At 32.8% G+C, this 25,621-nt stretch overlaps 1 protein-coding gene and 1 pseudogene across 6 annotated transcripts; both read right to left on the bottom strand.

Moving 5' to 3' along the window:
- Window positions 1–33: 33 nt before the first annotated feature.
- Azi2 (5-azacytidine induced 2) lies at window positions 34–25,615 on the bottom strand. 6 transcript variants are annotated; one of them, XM_010638275.2, is made up of 8 exons: window positions 25,376–25,615; window positions 19,305–19,525; window positions 17,665–17,790; window positions 17,114–17,213; window positions 15,888–16,036; window positions 11,340–11,398; window positions 6,385–6,503; window positions 34–4,281 (listed from the first exon to the last, which is right to left on the bottom strand). In XM_010638275.2, exons 2-8 carry the CDS (start codon window positions 19,518–19,520, stop codon window positions 3,872–3,874), a joined length of 1,179 nt encoding a protein of 392 aa, XP_010636577.1. In that variant the 5' UTR covers window positions 19,521–19,525; window positions 25,376–25,615; the 3' UTR covers window positions 34–3,871. The 6 variants fall into 6 exon arrangements, with proteins under 6 accessions (XP_010636577.1, XP_010636578.1, XP_010636579.1 ...); XM_010638276.2 differs by having other exon boundaries at window positions 25,447–25,615; XM_010638277.2 differs by having other exon boundaries at window positions 25,458–25,615.
- LOC117283646 lies at window positions 18,555–18,743 on the bottom strand (annotated as a pseudogene).
- Window positions 25,616–25,621: the final 6 nt, after the last annotated feature.

The following is a 25,621-nucleotide window of genomic DNA, read 5'->3' as shown; positions in this document are numbered from 1 at the left end:
TTGGTTTATTAAATATATGTTAAGATTAAATACTGAAATGCAACATGGTATTTCTGGTCATTCTGGAGTTTTTTTTACAAGTGTTTCCACAACTATAATTCCGTAACAGTACTAATAATTTTCAGAGTTACATATGGATAGTCTGTTCTTGTATTATATAGGCTAATGGCTAATCATGGGAATGGAAAGTAATAAGTAGGAATAAAAACCTTCAAAGATATTAGTAACTATCAGTATAGCAGAAGGCTATGAATCAGAATCCTTCCTACCTCTTACTAACTATGTAACTGTAGAAATAAATTTCAGTTACTGTGAGGATTTACTGAATATCGTGAGTATATAGGAAAGTGCTTCAAGACTTGATAAATGCTCTTTAACTAGTAGGTAGTAGTAAAGCCTTATTTGGATAGGGAGATATTTATATGAATCAACCTTATATCTTTGATGGAAAATTTTCAGCAGCTATTTATTTCCTAACTTGGTAAATTAGCTACTGAAAATTTCATTTTAAAAAGTCATCTTTATAAATGGGAACTGTCATTTTGTAAAGCAGTAGACTCAGGAGCTACTATAACAAATTTCTGTCTCAATGGAATAATTTGGGCCCATGCCAAGCTTTTATTTGTATTAAAAATTGTTCTTTTTAGCCCCCCCAAGAGCTATTAGCTGTTCACTGCAACCCCCGTATTAGTTTATAAATAAATTTTACGTATATTTTTAATCTTCATTAGAATCATAAATAGAAATTATCCACTAAGACAAGATTTAACTTTGGCCCCAATCCCATGAGATGCATAGATCTTTTTTTAAAGGTATTCAATGAAATGAAATAGGACCCTAAAGAATCACTGGATGTTGAAGTTCTGCACTTTACCTGACTGAAATATGAAATGAGCTAATTTACTTTTACTTGAAATACACAGAAACCACATTTTTCCTAGGCCACCGATCACAAGGGAGATTACTAGAGCAAATGTAAAGCTTATAGAAACCTAAAAGAGTACACAGCAAGGAGGCAAACAAGCTAATATTTCTCCATTGGCCTTTTGTTACTGGTGCATTACCTAAAGCACAGAAGCTTAATTCTTGGTTTTAATTACTCAAATGAAGAAATGGCAAAACAGTTAAGAAGTTAGTGAAATATATAATCTGTGCTTTCAAATACTTTTAAAGTGCCCAACTTCAGTCTTATATGTAAAATTTAATTACATATGTTGCATTTTCCACAAGTACATAGACAAACCATATTGTAGCATACATTCATCCTTCTTTCTCATGACAAAAACTAATCAATCGTAGTCTTTAGAATATTCATGCCTCAACATACTCACATCTACTTATGAGACTAGTACATCTGCCTCACATGTATTTTGCTTATTAGTGCCTTTGCTTGTATTTGTTCCCTGTTCGTAATTGACAATATATACAAATATGTAGGACTTTTTTTTTTCTGCTTAAGATTTACCTTTTCCAGGTAGCTTTACTGGATGAAATCATTTCTCTTTTGTCATGATTTAGTTACTTAGCTCTGAAATCTGAATTTTTTGTTTTCTAATGTTTCATTTATATACCTGCTCTACATATGAACTCATTTTGGCAGTAAGAAAATCTTTGTAGGGATACAAATTTTACCTCAAGGTAGTAACTCTGGGAACCACGGGTGACTTTGTGTTCTCTTTGTATGACTGAGTTATAGAACTGAATTAGATTATCTTATAAAAAATAAATAATTTCAAGGGAAGCTCTTGGACTAAGTTGTGGCTAATATGAAAGAGGTCAACATAAGTTTAGATTTTAAACTGATTATAAGCTACAGATGTGTCACACATTTCTTTTTCAATTTGAGAAAAGAGATTATTACATTTTGGCTGGATAAAATACTTCTTGGTTAATATTTTCGTACTTGAGTCTTTTAGGCCGGGGATGTAGCTCAGGAGTTCTGCACCTGCCTGGCAAGCACAGGTCCTGAGTTTGATCCGTGGTGCCAAAAAAAAAAAAGTCTTCCACATCATTTACCTTAATGCTGTTAAGAAAATCACTGACTTTCTAGCCATACCTGTGTGATAGCTGTCACTAATATTTAAGGGAATTTTCTTTATTCAGAATAACTTGGTTTATTAAGACAATTGTCTGTTAGAGGAATAAAATTAATAACAATTACTCCTAGACTGTGCTATATATTGGCAAGGACAGTATTTCATATTCACTTTGAACAAAAATAATTGTAATTAATTCTTAGCGTTGTACAAAACATTAATGAAGCCCCTTCTCCTGACTTTTCTTTACAAAGGAAAAATTCTAATCTTGTTTTTAAAAAAATCAAACCAGTAAGCTACATTAGAGATTAGAGATAATATATGGCCTATGCAGCCACATGAGAAATAGCTTCTGCTGCTTTGTTATTATACAGGTAGTTGCTTCCTTCAGCTAAAGCCTGGAGTCTTGCATTTGTTTTATGCATATTGGGTTTTGTTCCATTACTTGGCAGGAAGACTGTACTCCCTTGAGTCAGCCGTGTTCATTGGTCAGAATAAATTCCTGCATCTGACATCAATTCTATTAATCACAGACAAGCTTGAATAAATGAGTAAGATAATAGAAAGACAAAAATATGTGAACAGTGAACATTGTCTATGTATGTATGCTATCCAGTAATACAGAAGAGATCTGAGATTTCCTTTGAGTTCACGATATATGAGACTTGCATAAGGGTAAAATCTTCATACTGGAAATACTGTATCCCAGGCAAAAGACATATGAACCAAATAATCTATTATTGCCACTACTATTATTACTAACATTCCTAATGCGTCTATTCTCAAAGAATTTGGTAAGTTTCTACATGAAGCCATCTCTTATTTTCTTATTTACAAGTCACTAACCAGTAAGAGCTCAGGGCCATTTTGTGGTTGTACTGTATTAACACAGTACATAATCTCATTCTAGCATGAAAATTCCTAATTCAATTAATTAGAAAATCACTTTCCCAAGTAGTACATTTTGAAACAAAGTTTAAGAATTTATAAGTTCTATAACAAGCAACTATATTCCTTTTGAAGAAAATAATGGTATATAGTTATACAGTTTATGGATCACTGCAGAGATATCAAAGACTGATAATCTATGAGATGTCCTTTCTAACTAGTGTATAAAGTTACAATAGTTTATTCACATACTACAGTCTAATTATTTCTTCTTTTTTTTTTGCCATTTAAGACTTGAATGTGCTAGTCCAAAGTTGGCTTCAATGGTCAAGTTATTTCAAGTCTCGAAATTTCCAATGTTAGTTTAATATTTTAGCAACAAAAACTGTGGCTAAAAAATGGCTAAGTCTTTAACTTAGGAACACAGCAGAGATGTTTTAACCTAATCACTTTTATTCCATTATATTTCATAATTTTATGTATGATAAAGTCAACAAATATAACCTGTTCACATTGTCATTTGCCCCTTTATGCAATCTGAGCCAATGTACATGGTTTTTTCCTATATTAGAGGCTTACCTTTCCTTTTATGAATGGGTATTTAGGCATTCCACATACCTTGTCACACCATGTCCAAATGTCTCCAATTCTATTTTTTACCTATGGTAAATTTCACAATTGTTATAAATGCCAGATGTATCTTTATAAACACTTTAAATTTATTCATTAATATAGTTAGCATATTATCTGATTCTTAGTATATAGAGCTGCAGGGTGCTCTTCTTTCATACTAGAAAACCAACCACTTATACCTTATTTGAAATGTATATACTGAAGAAAGGCAAAATTTAAATCAAAATCCACTTTTAGTTTGTTAAATAATTTCTTGGGAGAACCACTGAGAGAGATACAGTGACCTTGTGATCAAATCACAAATCTCTTCACAATTAACTTTTATAAAGACAGTTTTGATTATGTTGATCCAAGTAATGCAGGGGTGGCAGGTTGGGTAAAGGCAAAGTTTTACTTTTAATTTCCCCAAATGCTGTCTCACTTGATTTGGGAGGGCTTGGGAATACCCAAGAATTATCTTCCAGAGAATTTCTGCCGTAAGAGTTGTGTTCCTGCAAGTCTGTACCATCATTAGGAATCAATCTTTCATTATCTGTCCATGACTGGAGAATTGCTTTCTCTGATAAAACCTTTATATCCCCTGACAAAGGGGAAGATATAGTATGACAATGAGGTTTGCCATTTGGTGGAGAGCTGTGTCTTTTGTATGCTGCAGTGAAATTTGTCAAGTGCAATTTTGTGCTATCTTTCCCAAGGTCTTCAGTGCATCCAACTGGAGTGCAAGCTAAAAAGAGAGCAAAGAATAAATATCAGTTTTCATGGCATTTGTTATCACAGAATACTATAACACTTCACAAATGTGGCTGAATAATGGTAATGAAATTAACTTTTCTAATTTAGTATGAAAAGGGAACCATGTGACTTGTAGATAAAATTATGCATGATCTAAGTTCTAGTCATTCAAATGTTACTTTCCTTATCTAAAATAGGTGTAGCAATCCTGTCACAGGGTATTAAAAGATGAAAAGTTACAGTTTAAAAAGTTGTAAACCAATAGTTAAAATATAAGTACAAATCTCATGTTTGGCACTACTTAATCTGGCTAGTGAAGGCCTACAGATCATTTGTGTGTTAATGGGGCCTGAGAAAATTGTTCTGTTTTAAGTAGGACATTCCTTTCCTCTTCTAACCCTTTCTCCATAGGTAGTCCAAAAGTAAGTTTTTTGAGAAATAATTGCTATTTATTGTATTATATATTCAAAGGATTCTATGGATAAAGCAGTTTAAGCTGTAAAATAATTCTACTTAAAATTATTTTGTAAATTGTGCTGTGATCATAATACAGATCAAGTAAAAAGTGAAAAAAAGTTTGTGTACATACAGTGGCTTGGAATACAACAATCTTATTTAGCTACAGCTAGAATACTGGTAATATGGGCTTCTCTATTACTAATTCAACTTCAGCTTATGAACTTAGAAAGATAATTTTAATCTTAGCCCAAGGACTGTTAAGCGTAATTGACTCCATGTAGTTTTGGAAGAAACAAATGGAACATTATGAAATAAGCTGTTTTTCTTGGGAGGATGGATAGAAATGGGCTAGAAGTGGAAGCACTTAGGTTTAGCTCTGGATAAAGGTGATATGTAGATCACAGCAAAGAGTGATCTATGATATTATTTCTGTCTCCTACAAAACAATGCACTGTGGTAAGAGATGGTGACTTTGTGTCTGGCACTGTTAAAGGCAATGTGTTAGAAAAGTTGTCATCCACAGCATCAGAACATACATCAATCAGCTAAGAAGGAACACAGGATGATCCATTCCTAAGTTTAGAAAAAAATTACTATTCTTTAGAAGTTTTAATTACTGCTTCAAGAGCCGTATCAAAAACTCACTATAAAGTTACCATGTCCCTTTAAAAAGAAGTCCACTTAGTCTTTTCATATATAATTCTGATCGCTGGAAACATAAGGACAAAGTGAACCATAAATTAAGGTATGCTCACTAAAACTTATTATTTGGCCTGATTTAAAAGCAACTAACTCTCTAGAAAGTGAAAGGAATTCTAGATTGAATTTTTCTTCCCATTGTGCAACATTTTCCCTGAGAATAACTATTTATAAAATAATTCTGTAGTGCTCTTTAAGACAAAAAGTTGCAAATAACTTTTAAATTAAGTGGTAACTATCTTTTTTTAAAGGTAATACTTCATTCCAGTAAATTTTAAGGCTTTAAACTTTATAGTGCATACTTTTTGGAAATCAATCTCTTATATAATACATGGTAAAGATTATACTGTATTTTTCCCAAGGTATAACATAGCTTTAGCCACTAATACTTGTAGCTGACAAAAAACTCAAAAAGTTTAGACAGTAAGGCTGTCAAATACAGAAAGCAAAGCCATTAAAATTTTTGTTTGGCTGAAGGGGATAAAGTTTCCCTCCTATACAGTTATTAGGAAAATTATTAAAAATCTAAACACCTAAATAATGAATCAATGTTACTGAAAACAAAAAGGGAGGTCTTCATTTATTTGGTAGCACTGGCATTAAAAATTGCTTTAGGTTTTTTGGTTAAGTATATGAAGTAGTTGTGGTAAAAGGTCAAGAAGAGCAAACTTAACACCTCACCCTTATACACATAAGCAACACTTGGCTGAGAAAAGCCACAAGGGAAAAGAATACAGTACTAAAGAAAAAAACACATCAGCAACACCTCTATGTGTGAAGTGACCAGTATGAGACTGAAACCAAAGCAAAGAATGGGTAGGCCGTGGATATACTGTATATAATTAAGCTTATCAAACTCATTTGACGAGATTTTGATAAGATATAAAAACTAAGCAGTCTGGCTGCAATCAGTGGTTTCCGGCAAACAATGACTTGCCTTTTTTGATTGTAGTTGAGGTTTTCAGTTTTCTTAGTAGTTCAGCTTGTACTTGAGTCACCAGATGTAAATTAGACATTTCTCTCTTCAGTTCCCAGTATGCATGTTGCATATTATCACTGAAATAAAGTTTTTAAGTTAATACTCATCATTCTTCATATAAAAGGGAGTACTTTAAAGTACAAATAAGTGATCTACATTTCTGCTCCAATTAGTTTTGTGATAATGTAAGCTTAATAATTAAAAGCTATTTAATTAGGACATAAGTGAAGTTACAATGTCTTCTTGAGTTCTAGCAATTACATGTACTGTATTATTAAACAGGTTATATATTTTTTATAAGTCTCAGACCTGAGATTTTAATACAGCCTACAATATGCAGTGATTTTAATATAATTAAGTAGTAAGGCGTATGTTCTTCATTCATAAAAATGTACTGAGATAAAGTTCATTCCTATATTTGTGTATTCTAAATTTGTATTTGTTTGGTTTTGACATTATGGACCGAAATGATGTATCAATTGCAGAATATATACCCAAGTCTACATTAAAATAAAATTTAGGTTTCATGCATTACATTCTTTTATGTTTGACTGGGCTGTCTCATATTATTGGTTCTAAACCAATGTGACATGACAGCACAAGATAGGAAGAGCCAGATGATTTCCTCATAAGCTAAAAGCTAGAGAGGGAGGATTATATGAAACAGAAATAACTTCTAAAATGTGTTTCAGATTTTCATAATTAAAAGTATTTTACCTCGACTATCTGAGGAGCCATAGTTATTTTAAATTTAATTTTTAATGGCTTTATTCTTCAATAAGTAAGTCTTACTTGGACATTCATGATTTTCTTCAGCTTAACTGCCAAATGAATTGAAATCTTCAGCACATGCTCTCATTGTGTTGTTCAAGGATACAAACCATTTTAAATGTAAGAATAAATGATCTCATAGCATCCTAACAGCCACTACTGTTTTGTAGAGATATCAATGTCAAACTAAACAAACACATGTCACCACATGCTTTTTGTCCAGCCATTAAAAAAATTTCAAAGATAACCCTTCTAAAAATCTAACTTTAATATGCTACCAGAAGAACAATAGATGTATTAAAATTATTGTCAATTATTCAAGGTTAGTACCTTTCCTTTCAAAATATTCCAATTCTTCTGAGGACTATAATTCATTCAGACTAAGCAGCACAATATACTTTATACTGCTTTGGAGAAAAGTCCACTTGTTTTAGTCTGTTTGAATTTCATCTGTTAACTCATAGTGTATTAAAAATCACAGGGCTTTTTGCAGGTTTTTGATACGTGTGAAATAATTACCTCGCAAAAACTAGTTACCCACCTCTACTTCACCAGCTAACATCTGAGATGTTCACTACAAAAGAATGTTTCACAAAGGAGCCTGTTTTTAAGTGTGAAGATGTGAAGAGAACTAACTGCTGGTTCCTTGGTGCAATTCTGGGCATTTGGTATGCTTTCCAAAGAGTTCCTCAAATTACATAGCAGTAAGTGTAAATACTGTACTTGTGCTAATTAATGCAGTCATAATGAGTATAATGCAATTTAAAAAGTATATATTGGCATTAGATGGTATATCAGTACCAGATTTGAAAAAAAAAACCTATAATAATATTTGGGTAAAGAAATACCAAACATATCTAATCATTTAAAGTAGGTAGGCATGTAAAATAGAAGAGGAACAATTAAAGAAATATCAACAGTGTCTAATGGATATTTTTCAATTCAACTTAATGAAGACCACTTAAAATTAGGTTAGGTGGAAAATTAGGTCATGGAGTTTAACATACATCTAGTCTTTTTGTCTTTTATGTCATCTGAATTGAAAATTAAAAATATAAAAACCTAAGATTATTACTAAGTATAAGCTCTCCCTCTTGTGGATAACAAAGTAATCGCAATTACAGTTACCTACTTTAGAATTAATATTAAAGTAATAAATCTTCAAAGTATATAAAAATTACTTTTAATTCTATCTATTTTAAGGAAATATTTAAATGATTACTCAACAGATTGGAAAAGGCAAGTTGTTAACTCAAATTGTTAACAGGGTTCCAACTAACTCTGAATTAGGTATTTTACCTAAGTACTTTTAAGATTATGCATAGATTACATGCCACCTCACCTAGTTTCCAACCTGGGAATATGAAGCTTTAAATAACATACAAGCAAAATGCTATTAAAATTGTCTGTAAAGAGCTATATAACTATACTTGAACACTGAAATGTAACATTTGGGCATTCCAAGAAACTCCTTGGCTAAATATTATCAATGAAACAAAAATGATAGTTGAGCATTTATTATGTGCTAAACATTTCACCCACATTCTTAACAACTTAGCAAAGTGAGTAACCTCATTCTGCACATGAGGAAACAAATTCAGGAGTCTATTCCAGTCTACTATGTCAAAGCTGTCCTTTACCAGTATAAGCTAATGACCAATCACTGCTCTTGTGGAATAGCATTTTTCATATTCGCCACTTAACAAAGTCCAAAGTGCTGACACAATCTTCTGAGTCTCAGTATAAAACTTCACATCTTTGACATGTAATGAAGCCTGCTTGTCTGCAACTCATGAAAGGATTACATGTTCTGATTCTAAAGTAAAGTATAAAAGCTCTGCTTTCTTAATTGAAATTATACATTGAATGCTTTAATATAGAACATTTCCATTTATGATTACGTCTTCCTAAGTAAATTATACTAAAGTGATGTTCATAGCCAAGATCTACAAAATTAAACAAAAAATTGACAACTGTGATTCCCCCAAATGAGTATCTTAAACACAATGATTGCAGGCGTATCAATCTCTTTACTTTGTAACCCAAAAAGCACCAATTACAAATATACCACACATACACTTATGAGTAATATACTCTGATACATCCTCTTTTGTTTTATTCTGTATTTTATAAATGCTTGTCATATTACAAAATTTCATGATCAGATAGGCTGAAATACAATAACCTAATCTGTATTTTCTAAATGAGGGATTTACATGGATTTACATTTTCACACATCATTTGTGAAAGACACACAATATACAGATGAACAGAAGAAGTATAGTAACTATACCCAGATCTGGTTTGAAAAATGAAGTTGTCAATGTAAAGTGAACACCAAAATAGGACAAAGATAGGATACTGGCTAAAGTTTAGTGCTAATCTTAAATGGCCTTTTTATACAGTACAGTACTTTATAAAAGGCATCCAGTAATTAAAAGGTTCAATCTATTTTAATGTAGTACATTGTTTCCCTGGCAATGTTATGAAGGAATTTAAAAAAGAAGAGTATTCACCAAAGGGGATTTTCCAAATAACTTTTTAAATAGCTAAACCTTTAATAGTTTTATAGAAATATTCCCATGTACTTTTTTTAATATAGTAAATTTATCATCTAAATTGTTTCACCTAAAAGTGCACAAGGTAACTTCCCAACCAATTTGCAACACCTAACCCCCCCGACAAGCACATTTTAGCACTAAAGGGAAGCCACCTGCTTTAATTACAAAGTTCATTATACATATCATACCCTTGGTATGGCTTTAACACAAAGTATTTTAGTCTGAACTTAAGAAAATGCCTTGTAAAAAAAGTTTAGATGATTCTCAGAATTGATACTGGGATTTTGAGAATTAAAGACTGTAGTTTGTTGTTATAATTACAGCTCTACAGTCTCAAATACTGGACTTACCTCCTTGTTATTTTAGCCTCCCCCAAATTCTGGCACAGAGATTCTTCACTATCTTGTTAGGTGTCTGATGCCTTCAAACAGATACTGGGGGGTGGAGGGTGAGCAGTGGCCAGCTTTTCATGATATTCTTAATGGAAATGATCCAAATTATACAATCCAGAATGAATGGAAGCATTCTACACCATTTACATCTAATTTGAGTTACTCTGATTCTGGCATATTTATTAACTCCTTGACTTTTTCCAAGAATGATTTGAGGTGGCTTGTAAAAATGACAAATACAACAAAATTAATAAGGAGAAACCCAGGCTGATAGGAGAAAAGGTAACTGTGATAAAGAATATAACTTTTAAGAAGTTTACATGGACATATTAAACACACTGGGGGAAAAAGGAAAAACTTTCTCGTGATAAATGTAGATAAAGTTTTAAGGGCATAATTGAAATGTTGTTCAAACAGGAAAGTTGAGCAATTGCACCAGACTCTAGCCAGCCCACAAAGCCTGGTTACTTTATGTAAAAAGTTTGCCCACTCATGATCTGGAAGAGTAGCTGCATGTCATTTCCTCAAATTGTTTTCCCTAATTGTTCCTCTCAAGCTGGCTTTTGACAGGAGTAGATCTGAGACAGTTCACATTTTATTCAGGTCAATAAACGTGGGAAGCCAAATGATTTAACACTGAAGTCAAATCAGTAATTTTCACTGGATGGAAGGTATCTATGTAGAGGCCATCCTAACATAGTAGAAACAAAAATTATTAATTAATTTAAAATAAAGGTGTCACTTCAGTAAAAAGGACTGAGGTAAATAAATGCATGAACTCTGATGGCTACTTAAAAGGAATACTTCTCTTAAAATTCATGCTATCTCCAAGACTAAAGTTGTCTAAGTTTGCCTTTAAGACAAATATGTATTACTGTATAATGGAAATGTATAATTCCTCGTATACAAAATCAGGGATTACTATTGAATACTTCCACGTAGCAGGTTCCTTAAAATTGTATCTAAAATATTAATGTTTAGAAATTTTAAGACATCATAATGTATACCTAATACTTAAATTCAAGCCTGCTGCTAAACGTTTTTTTAAAGTACATTCTGAGCAGAGGTAACATTCAGCATCCAAATAGTATCTATCTGCTTCAGATTAAATCGTAACAAATAAATGTAAGTACAAACACAAAGTAACTTATAGAATAAAACACATTCTTACGTTGAAAAATGTTCATACCTTGAAATGCTTAGTCTTTGGAGATCGTTACTTTTCAGACCGTCTTCCTGAGATGAATCCTGTGATTAAAAAATTAAAATTAAAAAGCTGAATTATTGTATTCCCAGCTCTTTGTGGCCAGAGATGTTTCAACTTTTGCAGAACACATCTATGATTATATAGCTGCTGTGACCTGCATAAGTAGGGTCCGAAGCCCAGGAGAGTTGTGGGAGATGAAGAAAGATTAGGAGACCAAGGTTACTCTTGCTAGATGGGACCAGGTGAAACCACAGCTTGTCAGGGAGCTAATGGCCACCTGGAGCACTGCAGGCTCCTCATTTATAGTGGAAGGCGCACAGGAAGAGAAGGCAGGGCAAATATGCCTACATGGCCTAGTGGGAAGAAAACAGGGAAGAATACAGTATAACTGTTTCCTTGGGCTGTGCCATCCAGTGTATACAGACACAGTCCGTTTCGCTGTAATCTATGGAGGAGAAAGGGAGCAGGGAAAAGAAAGAGTCATGTTCAGGCTCAGCCCATGGCATACATGACAAAACTAGATTTCATACACAACTTTAATGAAATACAACCAAACTATCTCTTAAATTTCTAAATCACTTTGAATTACTTAGACCATTAATAATTTTTTCTTGCAAAAATAAAATTGCTCATTTATGAAGAAATCGAAAACTTACACATTTATTTCTAGAATACCAATCTTAACTCTATATTTTAAAAAGTATGATATATTTATCACATTATTGTTTTTCAAGGTCTATACAAATGAACTCCATGAGAAAATGGAAGTTTCTTGGTTATTTCATGTTTTTGCATTATAATCTAAAAAGTATGTTACTGTTTAGAAAGATCAGCATAACCTTCCTCTCTCCACAGACACAAAATGAATGGGCAAGAACTTCATTAAGTTCTTATAAGCCAAGAAAACAGTTTAATTTTACTTATATAAAGTAAGTTTTAAAGTGAACATTGAAAGCTATGTAAGAACTTTGAGTACTCTATAAGAGAATAAAACAATAAAAGTGCATCTTATAGGAGTTAAAGCAGTTTGGGGCCTCTAATTTTAATACTATTAAAAATTAAGGGCTGGGGGGCTGGGGATTTAGCTCAGTGGTTCTAGCTACTGCCTTGCAAGTGCAAGGACCTGAGTTCAATCACCAGTACTGCCCCCGCAAAATTAAGGGCTGGGGACTTAGCTTGGTGGTTCTGCTGCCTGCTTTGCAAGTATAAGGTCGCAAGTTTGATCCCTGGTACCACCCCCCGAAAAAAAATTAAACTGCATCTCAGAGAGCTCGGGCCCATAAATCAAGCGAGTTCTGATACTAACGAAGCACACATCACTGGATATTATTCTTTCCTAATCCGCATAGGAATCAAATGAATCAGTACTTTTAGTTTCTTTGTATTGTTAATTTAAAAAATAATTTCACTAGTGTATACTTATGCATGTATGTTCACTGGAAATTTTCATTTTTAAGGCCAAAAAATGTAAAAAAAAAAAAAATCTAGAGTTTTGAGTCTTACATAAATCAGAAAAATCTTACATAAATCAGCAATAAGCTTAGAGGTTATTTCTAATATTAAAAGATTTTTTTTCATGGCCACCAATCAGTTTGCAGTGTCTGAAGACAGTAATGGAACTGTTTCCTAACCTCCACGGTATGAAACTGGAGTCTCACATAAAAGAGGGTTTGTGGCTACAAACTATTAGGATATAATATTCAAGCTACATAAGTTCCTATACTATAGGATTTTCTTTCTTTTTTTCTTTTTTTTTTTTTTTGCAGTGCAGGGTATCGAATTCAGGACCTTGCGCTTGCAAAGTGGGCACAGTGCCACTGAGCTAAATCCCCAGCCCCACTTTTCAGAACTTTTAATACCGTACAGCCTACTGTAAATATATTATTATAGCTATTATTAAGAACTTCAACAAGATCCCAATGATGAATGTAACTGTACTGTATACCTAAAATGTACCAATAAACTAAAAAACAAAACAAAACAAAAAACTTCAAACATCTTCTATATCAACTCCATTTTACTGATCTAGTGTTTCTTAATCTTTTCCAGCTGTGGAATTTGTATTTCTTACGGTTATCAATGGTTCTGAATATAAATGGCTGGAATACTGGGGACACAGAACATCTAAAGGTCCCTAGTGGACTGCTTTTGAAACCTTGATCTCACCAAACAGTAATTAACTAAATTCACTAACTGAACACTAAAATACAACAAAAGTAAAGCAGCAGTAAATCCATGTAGTATACTATTACATACTTTAACTATTACATACTTCAAGAAGCATTAAAACTATATTTCACAGAAAGTACCATCTTAACAATATTTGCAAATATGGCTACAGTAGATATGTTTATTAATGTGAAAAGAAATGTCTTTCTTTGGCTTGCTTTCAGGTTCGCATATCCAAGAGGATTCTAATCAGCAACACCTCTAAAACAAGATTTTTTAAAAGCAGATATTCCATAACATCAAGACTTCAACTTGGGACACTGGATAAATTGTTATATCCTCTATTCCTTTTCTTGGTTCATTTCTTTATGTTAGATAAGCGTTGTTTTTTCACAGCCTCCCACGACCACTAATCAATGCTTGTGGAAGCCAGCAATATGCTTTAAACGTTTTTTTCCCCTTTTCAATATTCCTCCTTAACCTTACCTTCAACTCTTAAAGTTTGTTGGATTTGGTTTTGTTCAGTTGAAGTGATTTTTAAAAGTTCTTCTAAAATTCTGTTTTTGTGATCTCATTGCTTAGGCTTAGGACAGATTTAAATTAAAAACCAATTTATTCCCTAGCACCATCTAGTGGAAAAGAATAACAAGTTAACAATGAAATTTTATTCCTAACCCCCAATACACAGATACTTAAATGCACTGCCTTTCTGGATTACTGCAACCATTTTTTTTTTTTTAATTTAGAAGACAGTACATCCTACTCACTCTGCTAACTGCTTTACAAACAGTAATTTAAACCTTCTTTAAAAAAAAAAATAGGTACTTAATGTTCAGAATAAATTCCATGAAAAGTGAAATGATGTTCCTAATGTTACATAGTCAATAAGCAATACAATTTATGAGCCAGATTTCCATGATTCCACAGTACTGCTTCCTAATTTACAATAAAATATCTTTTAACATCTACCAAATTACTTCCTTTCAAGGAGAATATATATACTATTACATTCCAGAGCTTTAAATTGTAAATATTTTCTTGCAAACACATCTTTTTAAAGGGCTCTTAGAGGCCACTGTAATGGGCCTGTGCAACAGGAGGCTAGAACCCTTTGAAGAAATGGTGGTGTGCAACTCAGCCACATTCAAAGCTGGCAGAATAAACTTCCAATGTCAAACAGGGAAACAAAAATCAAAACACCATCCTTTTGGAGCCTAACAGGAGTTGACAATTACGAGTGTTTCCTCTTTGGAGCTGGGGGCTCCGAGGTGTTTTCACTGCCCTACTCAGATGAATTCATTGGTCAAGGCTAGGGCAGAATGCTATTTTATTCTTACACCTGGCTCAATCTTATCCAGTGGTCACCTTTGCTAAAGACTAGAAGAGATAGGTGTTGGCTCCATATAAGGATATGATGGGAGTCAAGCAACACCTTGGTTGGCAGTAAGGAAGTAGGGAAAGCATTTCCTTTAGATGTTGGGATATCCCAGAGGAACAAGAAACAGGAGACACATTTCCTCAATAGCATGGAAATGCTACTCAAAATGGCTGAGCTGAGCATTACTGAACTGATAATACTGTAGCTAGTTTAGAGTACAAAAATGCAAGAAATGGATATTCACTCCAGATTATCAAGCTTTCAATTTCTTTTAATAACTATTTTAAATTTTTCATTTGGTGCACAGCTGACACGACCCTGCTCCTTTACATTTTTCTGTTGTGCTCAGCACTACATGTCATGACATCTAAAAAAAAAAAATAGCCATGCTTGTTGGAATCCAAAGTTAAGTATTAGTAAAAACACTCTTGGTGAGAATCTGAGAAGTACCTTGTGTTTCAGTAGACAACATTAGGGTAAGCACACTAGAGAAGTGCGGCAGATTTTTAATCCCCAGACTCTTGAATTCTTAGCTATTTGTTGATAATTAAAGTTGCTCTAAAAATACATCTGAAAGGTAAGCCCTATAGAGCTTTTTTGCTAACTGGTGATTTTTCTTTAAAGAACTTTAAAAGTCAAGTTGTCTGTGTCAAAGTGTAAATAAATCAAATTAAGTTAAATTAAATGGGAAACTTAAAGTTTGAGTTCTCCTTAAACATTACAAAAAAAAAATAAAAAAGCAAAGAAACTAACGGAAAGTGAATTTGAAAGAAGTCAAATAACTTAACAGGCATCTTAAATCTCTTTTAGAAACAAAATTATGTATTCCAGGATCAAATGAAAAGTGTATATTAGACTTTAGCAGAAATAAAGAAAAAAATGAGTTTTTCACTGAATGAGAACATTCCTATCTACAATTAATGTATCACAAACTATAATGCAAAAAGAATACCAAATTTCTCAATTTAATAATTTTTTAATACCATTTGTTTGGCTTTTTGTAGCTCTATTTTGAGATCATTGCATTCTTTTTTCATCAGTTCCAGCTCTTGCTCCAAACCATGAATCTTCAGGTCACAGCTCAACTTTTCCACCTCCCAGTTTGATGAAGGTGGATTTAAATTCCTCATCACTACAAAAAGAATTAACATCAAAATTGTTATCAGTGCCTTTTGCACTGACTGCAATTCTAAAAAGGTTATACTGGCAAATGAAGACAAAAGAAAAACTAACATAAAACATATACAACAATCAATAGTTTTTAAAGACAGTAATTACTTTCAAAAATCTATGCTAATAAGAATAAAAATCTAATCTTATTTTATAATATATTAATCACCCATCTCTGGTTTTCTATTCAAATCAAGTATAAATTTGTCAGTTTGGAAATCTTAACAGATATCACATTTAAAAAATACATATGTGCTTAAATGTAGATAGATCAATAATCTATTCTGTGTAAGCCAGTTAAGGATAAAAATGATAAACTGATGCTCAGCTAATCATTTCAACTATTTTCTTTAGAGCACGAAGCATGGCCAACAGCCTAGAACATGGTGTTAAAACAATCTTATTGATAAATGTTCCACTGTAGAAAATCAGTACAACTAGATACCATTTTATCTTTGATATGGTACTTTTGTCTCTCCATGTACAAAAACCTCTAACCAGCTATTACATCTATTAATTTTCTATCAAAAGGTATCTACCAGGTATCTATCTCTGTTCTTCATCTTATCTCATGGGAACAGACACTTAACCATAACCACAAGACCAAACTTTCCACCTCAACATTTCATCTGTATCTTTTAACAATCTTTAGAAAGAGATAAATAAAAAAGGACATGAAAGTAGTACTCTATGAAAATATTTCTAAAAAGTTCAGTAAAAACAGGTAAGGCAGGACACGAAAGTTTTGATTTGAAGCTGGGATTTGACTCCTTTCTTACTCTACTTCATCAAAAACTAGCCCTGAGGAAAATCATCAAATTGAAAGAAAAGTATAGTTTCTAGCTAAGAAAATGTTAAAGAAAAACAAAAAACAAAAACTGGTATTGTGTGAAAGCAGAATGGAAAAATTAACATTAAGCCAAAAATTGAAAATAAGTTAAGGCCGTAGAATGCAAATATAAGAAACATAATAAAACACAAAATTTTTAAAAACTGCATTAATTCTGTTAGTATTTTTATAACAAGTTAAGTGGCATACCCTGCTGAGTTTCCACCTCTGTTCTCAGCTGGAGGAGTTCTACTTCTTTAGATTGTAGCTGCTCATTCAATATTTTCAAAGATTCAGAGTTGTCTTTATTCTATTTGAGTAGGGAAAATGCCAAATTACATTCAATAGACTCTATATATAGTATTATATCTTAATTTTTAGGTAGATAATTGAAAAAACTCATTTTGGCCTTTAAAAGCAAGATGGGAAAATAAACTCAGTTTTTCACTAATCTCCTTTCTTGTCTCAGGACATTATGATTCACCAGCTTTTTTCTTATAAACATATTTCTACTAATGTCTTGATTTTTCAAAATAAATTAGTGGTGTTAGATGTATTTAAGTCCTAAACATCATTACAAACTATTTACTTTTGTATTGAAATTAATATGAATACAAATTAAAAAATTTCTATTTGGGCTTGAACGTGTATATTTAAAGTTTTTAGTTAATAAATATAAATATTTAAGCCTCTTTATTTTTAAACATCTTGAAAGAGAAAACTCATTTGTAACATATAGTATTTTTTTCAATCCAACTTACCATTTTATCCAATTTGCTCTTCAAATTGTCTCTATCGATGCAAACCTCTCGATATGCATGATAGGCCTTATTTACTTGTTCTCGTCCCACAGAATTTGTTTCTTCATCTAATCGAGCTCCTACAAGCTTAATGGTATGAAGTTAGAAAAGAAAGCTTAATAGGATATACTAATATATATATATATTAGGATATGTATAATTGGATATATATAATAGGATACACATAAGAAACTAAAAGGATATATATATAGGAAAAATAAATCTGATGGCTCTACATCTTACTTTGTTATAATGCAGAGCAAAGCCCAACCTATAATAAAACATTTCATTTCTAAGCAATTAATCTTTACTGCTTGAGAAAGCAAAAAGTACAGACTACTCTCATAATTTTTCTATGCTTTTACTTAGTGTTTTATAAAGTATGTGTTTTATAATAAATTAAATCATCATACTACAACATAGTACACTATTCTTTTGAAGTGCTTAGGCATTTTCCAAATCTACAGTGTCTCATTTCTGTTATGAGAAAAAATACCAAGTTAAATCATATTTAAGTTTTTACAGAAGACATGTCAGTTTATTAAATACTTTATTACTCCATGATAAAAATTAATAGGCTTGTTAATCACAAAGTACAGCATTACTCCCAATGTTATACACCAAATCTTTTTTCTACTGAATTTTATTTTAAAATAAACACAGCTAGCTAGCTATGAGCTCCAAAAAGTTACCTTCTCTCACCTTATCCCAGTATATCACAAGTTTAATCACTATCACATTCACATGAATGGAAAGAAATTATGACAATTTTAAAAACCGATTCTCCTCATTTTACTTCAACTTTGTATGAATTGAACGCTTTTAAGATCCCTCCTTTGTTTTTTGACTCAGCCACATTCTCTCCCTCTTACTCTCCAAAAGATGAGAAGACCGGTCATCAACGCAAATGGCAGTTGCAGCAAAGCAACACCAAGAGTCAGAGAACATTATACTTCATCCTTGTGGTTTCTGGTATTCTGTATGATCAGAGAACTTCTCTAGAAAGGAACTAAAGAAATAATCTCTTATAGATGTCCCAATTTATAAAAGCAAGCAAGAGTGGTAATTTATACTGAATTAGCTACCTTGCTATATATTTTATAACATTTATAAGTGTCAACATTCGAATGAAAAAATAAATTATACTTCTTTATCAGTTAAAAGGATTATTTCTAATATGTATGGAAGAAAATAGGGAATGTAAAGGCAAAGATTTCAATCTTAGTGAAGAACTTACTAAACATATTAAACTAATGGTCCCCACACTTAATTCCTGCACTAGTATGTCACTTTTTTGCAGATTTGAACATTCTAAATGAGATGTTTGCAGCTAGGAAAGTAAGGCAATCTGAAAAAAGAAAAAACATATCTGGAAAATAACTTCTCTAAGTTGTTAAATCCTATTCTAAAAATATTTGCTAAGCACATGATAAATGAAACAATGTTAAGTTTAGTGCTTAAAAATTTTGGTATGCATAGTATGATGTCCTTGGAAATTTAGTACAAAGAAGCAACACAGGACAGAAAATACTTAACATATCACATATTTTAAATTACTATTTATGTCATAAAACATGAGGAAGGTTGAAGAAAAAAATTACCTTTTCTTCCAAAAACCTTATTCTTTTCTTTAGGAAAGAGTTCTCTTTCTCTGAATCATTAAGTCGTTTTTTGATGTCTTCATAAGCAGTGACAAGGGCAAAATGTGAAGCAACAGACTCATCTCCTGAATATATTGAAACTGGAGTCACTGTATCTCTTCTGTGAGCTTTTTCATGATTCAGAATGCAGATATCATCTTCTACTAGTGCATCCATGACAGCTATTTTAAAGAATGATCAGGAAAAAAGATATATTTAGAAGTGATTTACTGGGACAATGTTTAAAATGCCAATTTTCTTTTAGAAGCAGTATTCCATTGTTGTTATGAGCACAACTACCTGGGTTGTAATCCAAGTTCTATCCTGTAGAGTCTGTTTGAGTTTGTGAAAATTGTTTAAAGCATCTGCCTCAGTTGCCTTATTTATAAAGCTCTGGTAAGCAACTGCCTCATAGTCTTAAGAATATTTAATGATTAAAAGACATAAAGCAAGGCAGGGATTTAGCTCCGTGGTTCTGGCGCCTGCCTTGCAAGCGCAAGGGCCCAAGTTTGATCCCTGGCATCAAAAAGGAAAAAAAAATCATAAAGCATTTTAAACTATAATCTTTTATTAGAAAGTTTTATAAAAATTTACAAAATACCATTTTCAATGAAATCAGAATTTTATGCCTTTAGTTCTTGTTCATCTTACATCTATAAATAGTAAGTTTATACCTTACCTTTTCAACTATAAATTTTCAAAAATTCTTTGAATTATGACATTATAGAATTTTTAAGGCATAGCATATTATACTTTACATGCTAGTACCATTAATTATATTTCTAATGCATTCACAATAGAAGACAAACTGATTAACATCCAAGTGCCCACTACACTGTTTACTTATATTATTTTTTGTTTTGTTTTTCTTGGTGGGGCAGGGGATCAAATTCAGAATTTTGCACATGGTAGGCAGGCGTTCCATGCCTGAGATAAATAACCAGCCCTATCACATTCTTTTTGTATTACCTAATTTAACAATACAAACAATTCTATGAGGCAAAGATCATCCATATTTTATAGTAATAAGCTTCCTATAAAATTACTTTGTCTAGTTATGGCTCTAGGTAGAATCAGGTTCTGTGAGGGCAGAGGCTACATGTATTTTGTTCATGGTTATGGCCCAAATTCATCAGTATGTAAAAGAGCTTCAATATATATTTATTGATTTTTGAAGGAAGATTGGATAGAGTTGTATTGAACTCTGACTTCAAGTTACTTTCATTTAATGAAAAATATTCTAGCTCTGTACATTTACTTTTGCTATTCAATTTAGCATTACTCTTATGTTTTTGGAAAACACTCTGGAAAAGAAAAGCATAGGTGAAGTCTTGCAAGAAGGCATGGGAAAACAGTATGAGAATCTAAAAAGTCTTTCTAAGTATTACTAAACAAAGCATTTTTTTTTCTCATTGAGTTTATTGGTACCTTTTAGGTATATAGTACAGTTACATTGGGATCTTGTCTAAATAAAGCATTTGAAATAAAGATGATCAATGGAATTTCATGTAACTTAGGTTAATAATTAATGATTACTAAAAATTTTTTGCTATTCTTTTCTTGATATGAAAGTTGATTACTAGTCACTCTGTAAGAGCATTACAAATAAAGAAAATGAGGTAGAAGGAATTCAAATCAGCTTTCCAAATTAGTAAGTGGAGAGTTGAGATGTTAACAGAGCTAATTTAACTCCACAGTTCATGGTTCACTATGCTTATTTTGTACCAAAACTCCTTTTCTACATCAAATAATGCCTATAAAGTGTGTTTTCTTTTTAAAACTTGTATCAGATAGCATGAATACTTCATTAATGAAAAGTATTACTTATAATTTTCTGAGTCTGGTTTACTTTTGCTATATTTTTGCTCTTGTAATTTATAACTAAAAACTTGCAATTGCTGCCCATTGAACAAGAGTTTGGAGTGTCTAAGTGATTTGCCTATGTAGGATTCAAGACAAGTTGGTAAAAATCAATGTATATACTCTAACTCTTTAGGTAGATGAAACCTACAAACCCCAATTTAAAAATTTTTAACCATATAAGAAAACTACTCATATTTTCAATACAGTAGATTAGCAACACAAAATAATGTGATTCATGGTGGCATTTTCACACATGCATAGAACACACTCCAATTATACCTCCCCCCCTTCACCTTTGTCTCCCAATTCAACTTCTACTCTTAAATTAGAATCCCTCTCAGTTTATGACTAAAGTCCAACAAGAATGGGCTATGCTATTTTACAGTATCCACAAGTGGCAAATTCTCATTACCATAATTAACTCATGTTTGTTTGGATAAGAGCCAGCCTTCTCCTAGTAATTGTTTAGGATCCTCTAATGGGATTTACTTTTCTATCTAGATTTAACTCTTCCAACATTGTAGTTATCATCATCCCAAACATATTCTTGCTAGTCAAAACCTTCAGTATTTGTTTCACAAAAAAAAAAAAATATATGGGTTACTTCGAATACTGTAAACTGCAACTATGCATATGTATCAGCATGTAAGATTCATCCACACACATACATTGTTTTTAAAAGTACAGTAAGAGTAATGAAATGGTGGGATGCAGTCTAAGCAGAGGTAAAATATGAATTAAAAATAAAATTGCTGAAGACATGTAAACAGTATCAACTGTTCTACAACACCAAAATGGATGTTCCATTGTTTGTATACTCTAAGAATCTGAGCTTTTGCCTTTTTACTTTTCAGTAAGTTTTAAGTAGCTTACTTGTGATTTCTGTATTAATTTTTATAATAAAATAATAATTAATTTACTGAGCAAGAAAACCCAGTGTGGGAGACTGTTGCATTAAAAAAAAAAAATACTATGTAACTGCAGGTAATATACTTGAAAGACTACAACATGCTTTGGGGGCAGGGAGAAGGAAGGAGGGATGGTTTTTAATGGTATCACAAAAGACTGAAATATTCTTACACTTCAACTCTTAAATAAACAGTGTATTTCCCTTGTCTTTATTGTACTTAAACCTTTACAGTTTGCTAACTTCTAGCATGGGGAACAAGTTCAATGACCTCAGAGTGTGGGGAGGAAGGCTGAAAAGTAGGACATAAGATTAGAAAAACATAGTAAAAAAATGAGATAGTCCTTTATGATGCAAGCTATAGATTTTTTTAATCTGAATTTTAAAAAAAGACATGACTAGAATATGTAAATATTTACATACACTTATTAAGATACTGACAACTGCTATGGTCTGTATAAATGTCATCCAAAGAGCCAATCTTCAGGGTGGGAGTACTGGTTAAGTGCTGTCGCCATTAAGTGATGGAACCTTAAGAGATCCACAGGTCTTTGAGGATGTGCCCTCAAAGGGAACCCTTGGAACTTGGTCCAGTACTGTTTCTTTCTGTTTCCTGACTTGTGATTTGAGTAATTTGTTAAAGGGCCAAAATCTATTAGGCCACTTGATCTTGGATTCAAACTTCAGAAACTGTGACCTAAGTAACCTTTTCTTCATAAGTTTCCTATCTCAAGTATTTCATTATAGTAACACAATGCTGATTAATACAACTAAATGAACTACTTAGTACTATGCTGTTTATATTATCTCATTTTATTTTCCTGACTACCCAATTAAGTGAATTTTTGTGGTAAACCTGTATTAAGCCCTTTTAACAGATGAGAAGAGTGGGACCCAAAAAAGGTCATGAAGCTTATCCAACATCAGATAATTAGTACACAAAAAAGGCACTTAGATTTCAAAGTCTAAGCTATTATTATTTTTCCTTCCTAAAGATTCTTTTATAAAAGTTTATATTTACAAAGTATTTTTGATGGGAGAAGGTGTGTTTACTCCCACAACGACACATTTGATACAATATAACATCATTTTTAGGACAAAGTGAGTAGATAGACTAATTCATTTTATGGTTTGTTAGCTTTTTATAAATCATCAAAAAATTAAATATGGATGTGCTAAGAAAACATTTACATTAAAACACTTCAAGTTTGATATTATATATTTTTATTCTATTTACGATTCAGAAAACATGAAAATTGCTTATGTCATAAAAATTGAGTCATGTAACAATGACAATGTACTAGCACCACAGACAATGGTCAAGTTTCATGAAGCTTTAAACTAATTGACATTTAAATTGGTTGTAAAATAAAGTTGAGATTTTTAATTTCTATTCCTGCAAAAATATATAATGTATCACAATATTACTATCTATCCTATTACTCTGTATACTGGCTAAAAGCTACAAGGCAGATGTTCAGTTATATTTATTATTGTACTAAAAAGAAAACTACTAAAAAGTAACAAAGTAGGCTATGTGTAGCCTTTGGTTTTATTATTTTATTATTTATATAGGCTTCTTTCATGTATTCAGCACCAGATATACAATATGAAAAGCTCCATTTTCATTCTTAAGATCCTAACTCACTAAGTACCTTAGACTAGCTATTAGTTTGTGTGGCCAGAGAATCATAAGACCCTTTCCGGGATAGCACAATATGAAAAGAGGAGTCTACTTTTTCACTCCTTTCTTAAAGTAACATATGTCAATGCAACTGAGCACCCCTTATTAACTGTTACTTATTTTATTAATTATGTTCTAACAAGGACAGAATAACTATATTTTGGTTCAGAACATAAATGATTTAATGCAAAAAGTTATATGTTCCTTATGGAATAAAAACCCATCATATTATTTTACTTAATCATGACAATATTTTGTATTGTAATTAATATTAATCTAGTCTTTTATAATATGCCAGTGGATGTACTTCACCTTTTAGGGGAACTATCTCTTTTGTTCTTCATAAGAATTTACTGTATCTATGCAAAACTTTTGAGGTGGGCAAGAACCTTCATATTTTACAGCTGTTTTAACTATTGTACAGTGCATGAGTAGCTGATTTAAGGGCCAGCATATCTTCAGAAAGTATGCTTAGGTGTCTTACAGTAAGCATTGCTCTAATCTTAGCGATAGGGTAAATAAGGATAAGGTTTAGGGTATTAGCCATTGTCAAATAAATGCACAGAAAACCAGCACTTAGAGCCTGGTGGTCTGACCTATTCCCAGTAACATTTCCCATTACACTATGCAGTTTCTGTAATAAAAACTTACATTTGCATACAATTTACCATTTACAAACAATACTGCATTCAAATTTTGTAACCACAGTTGAAGTATCCACTCACTATTCCCAGTTTACAGATGATGGAGTCATCTGTATGTTTACAGAGTAACAGCCAGTATACAAAGTAATAGGATAGATAGTAGTATTGTGATACCTTATATATTTTTGCAGGACTATAAATGAAATCTAAATCATAACAGACTGAGCAAATACAGCGTTCTTAGAGAACTGTAATTTATAGATCTTGCTTAATCCAACTTCAAATTCCAAGAGAGTGCCTAAATTGAAGGATCAAGGGTCAATTTCAACTCTACTCTTTTTAAGTGTCTTTGTTCATCTTAGGGTATTTCTAACATAATACGTGTGAAGCAATTTAGGTCTTGATTTATATTCGTTTTGTGGGTATTTTCTCTCATTTTCGAGGATTATTCGAGCTCCTTGTGCATAGGGAACGAAGGGGTTAAGACTAACTTGCAAAGAAAAACCGAAAACGGGACTGTAATACGTGGGCTACACACCGGAGAAACAAACGATGACCAGCTAGGCTAGACCTTGTGTAAGGGCTGAGGTTCAAGGAGCACCAGCTCCTGTCAAACGTCCCTCCTTCCTTTCACGTATTTACCGTTTCGGCAATCGAATGAATCGAAACTGAAGGCGCCCTAGCACATCAGAGTACAGAAACAAAATGTACTATAATAGGTGACAAGTGAAGGACAAGCAGAGGTCCCAACAGCTAGCTAGGGTGCGGAGCCTGGAAGCAAGTAGCGCCTGGGGTGGGCCTTCCCCAGGTCAAATGGGGGGGCGCGGGACAAGACACGGGGAAATGACGGATCGCTTAGACCAGTAACAGCAAGGAGGCTGGTCCCGGCATGGCCGCACCTCCAGCCTGCACCCGGCCCGATTCATTCACTCACCCCGAACCCAGGAAACGTAAGGCCGCCCTAGGGCCGCTGAGTTTCGATTCCCCAATTGTTTGTAAACGGACCGAAAACAAACCGGGTCGCCAGGGGTCACCACGGGCTTCCGGCTTCCTCGAAGACACAGCTGCTTCCCCCGAGAAGGTAGCGGCCCCGGGCACGACGCGGAGAGATTCCCATTTCTCCGCCTCGGCCTCGGCGCAACCCGGCCCTCCGACTGCGACCCCGGAGTTCTGGAAGGAG

Source organism: Fukomys damarensis, unplaced genomic scaffold (assembly GCF_012274545.1).
Source record: "Fukomys damarensis isolate Sample0158 unplaced genomic scaffold, DMR_v1.0_HiC HiC_scaffold_28, whole genome shotgun sequence".
NCBI lineage: Eukaryota > Metazoa > Chordata > Mammalia > Rodentia > Bathyergidae > Fukomys > Fukomys damarensis.
Note: the sequence above shows the minus strand (reverse complement) of the source record. Positions and strands in the feature narration are given on the sequence as shown.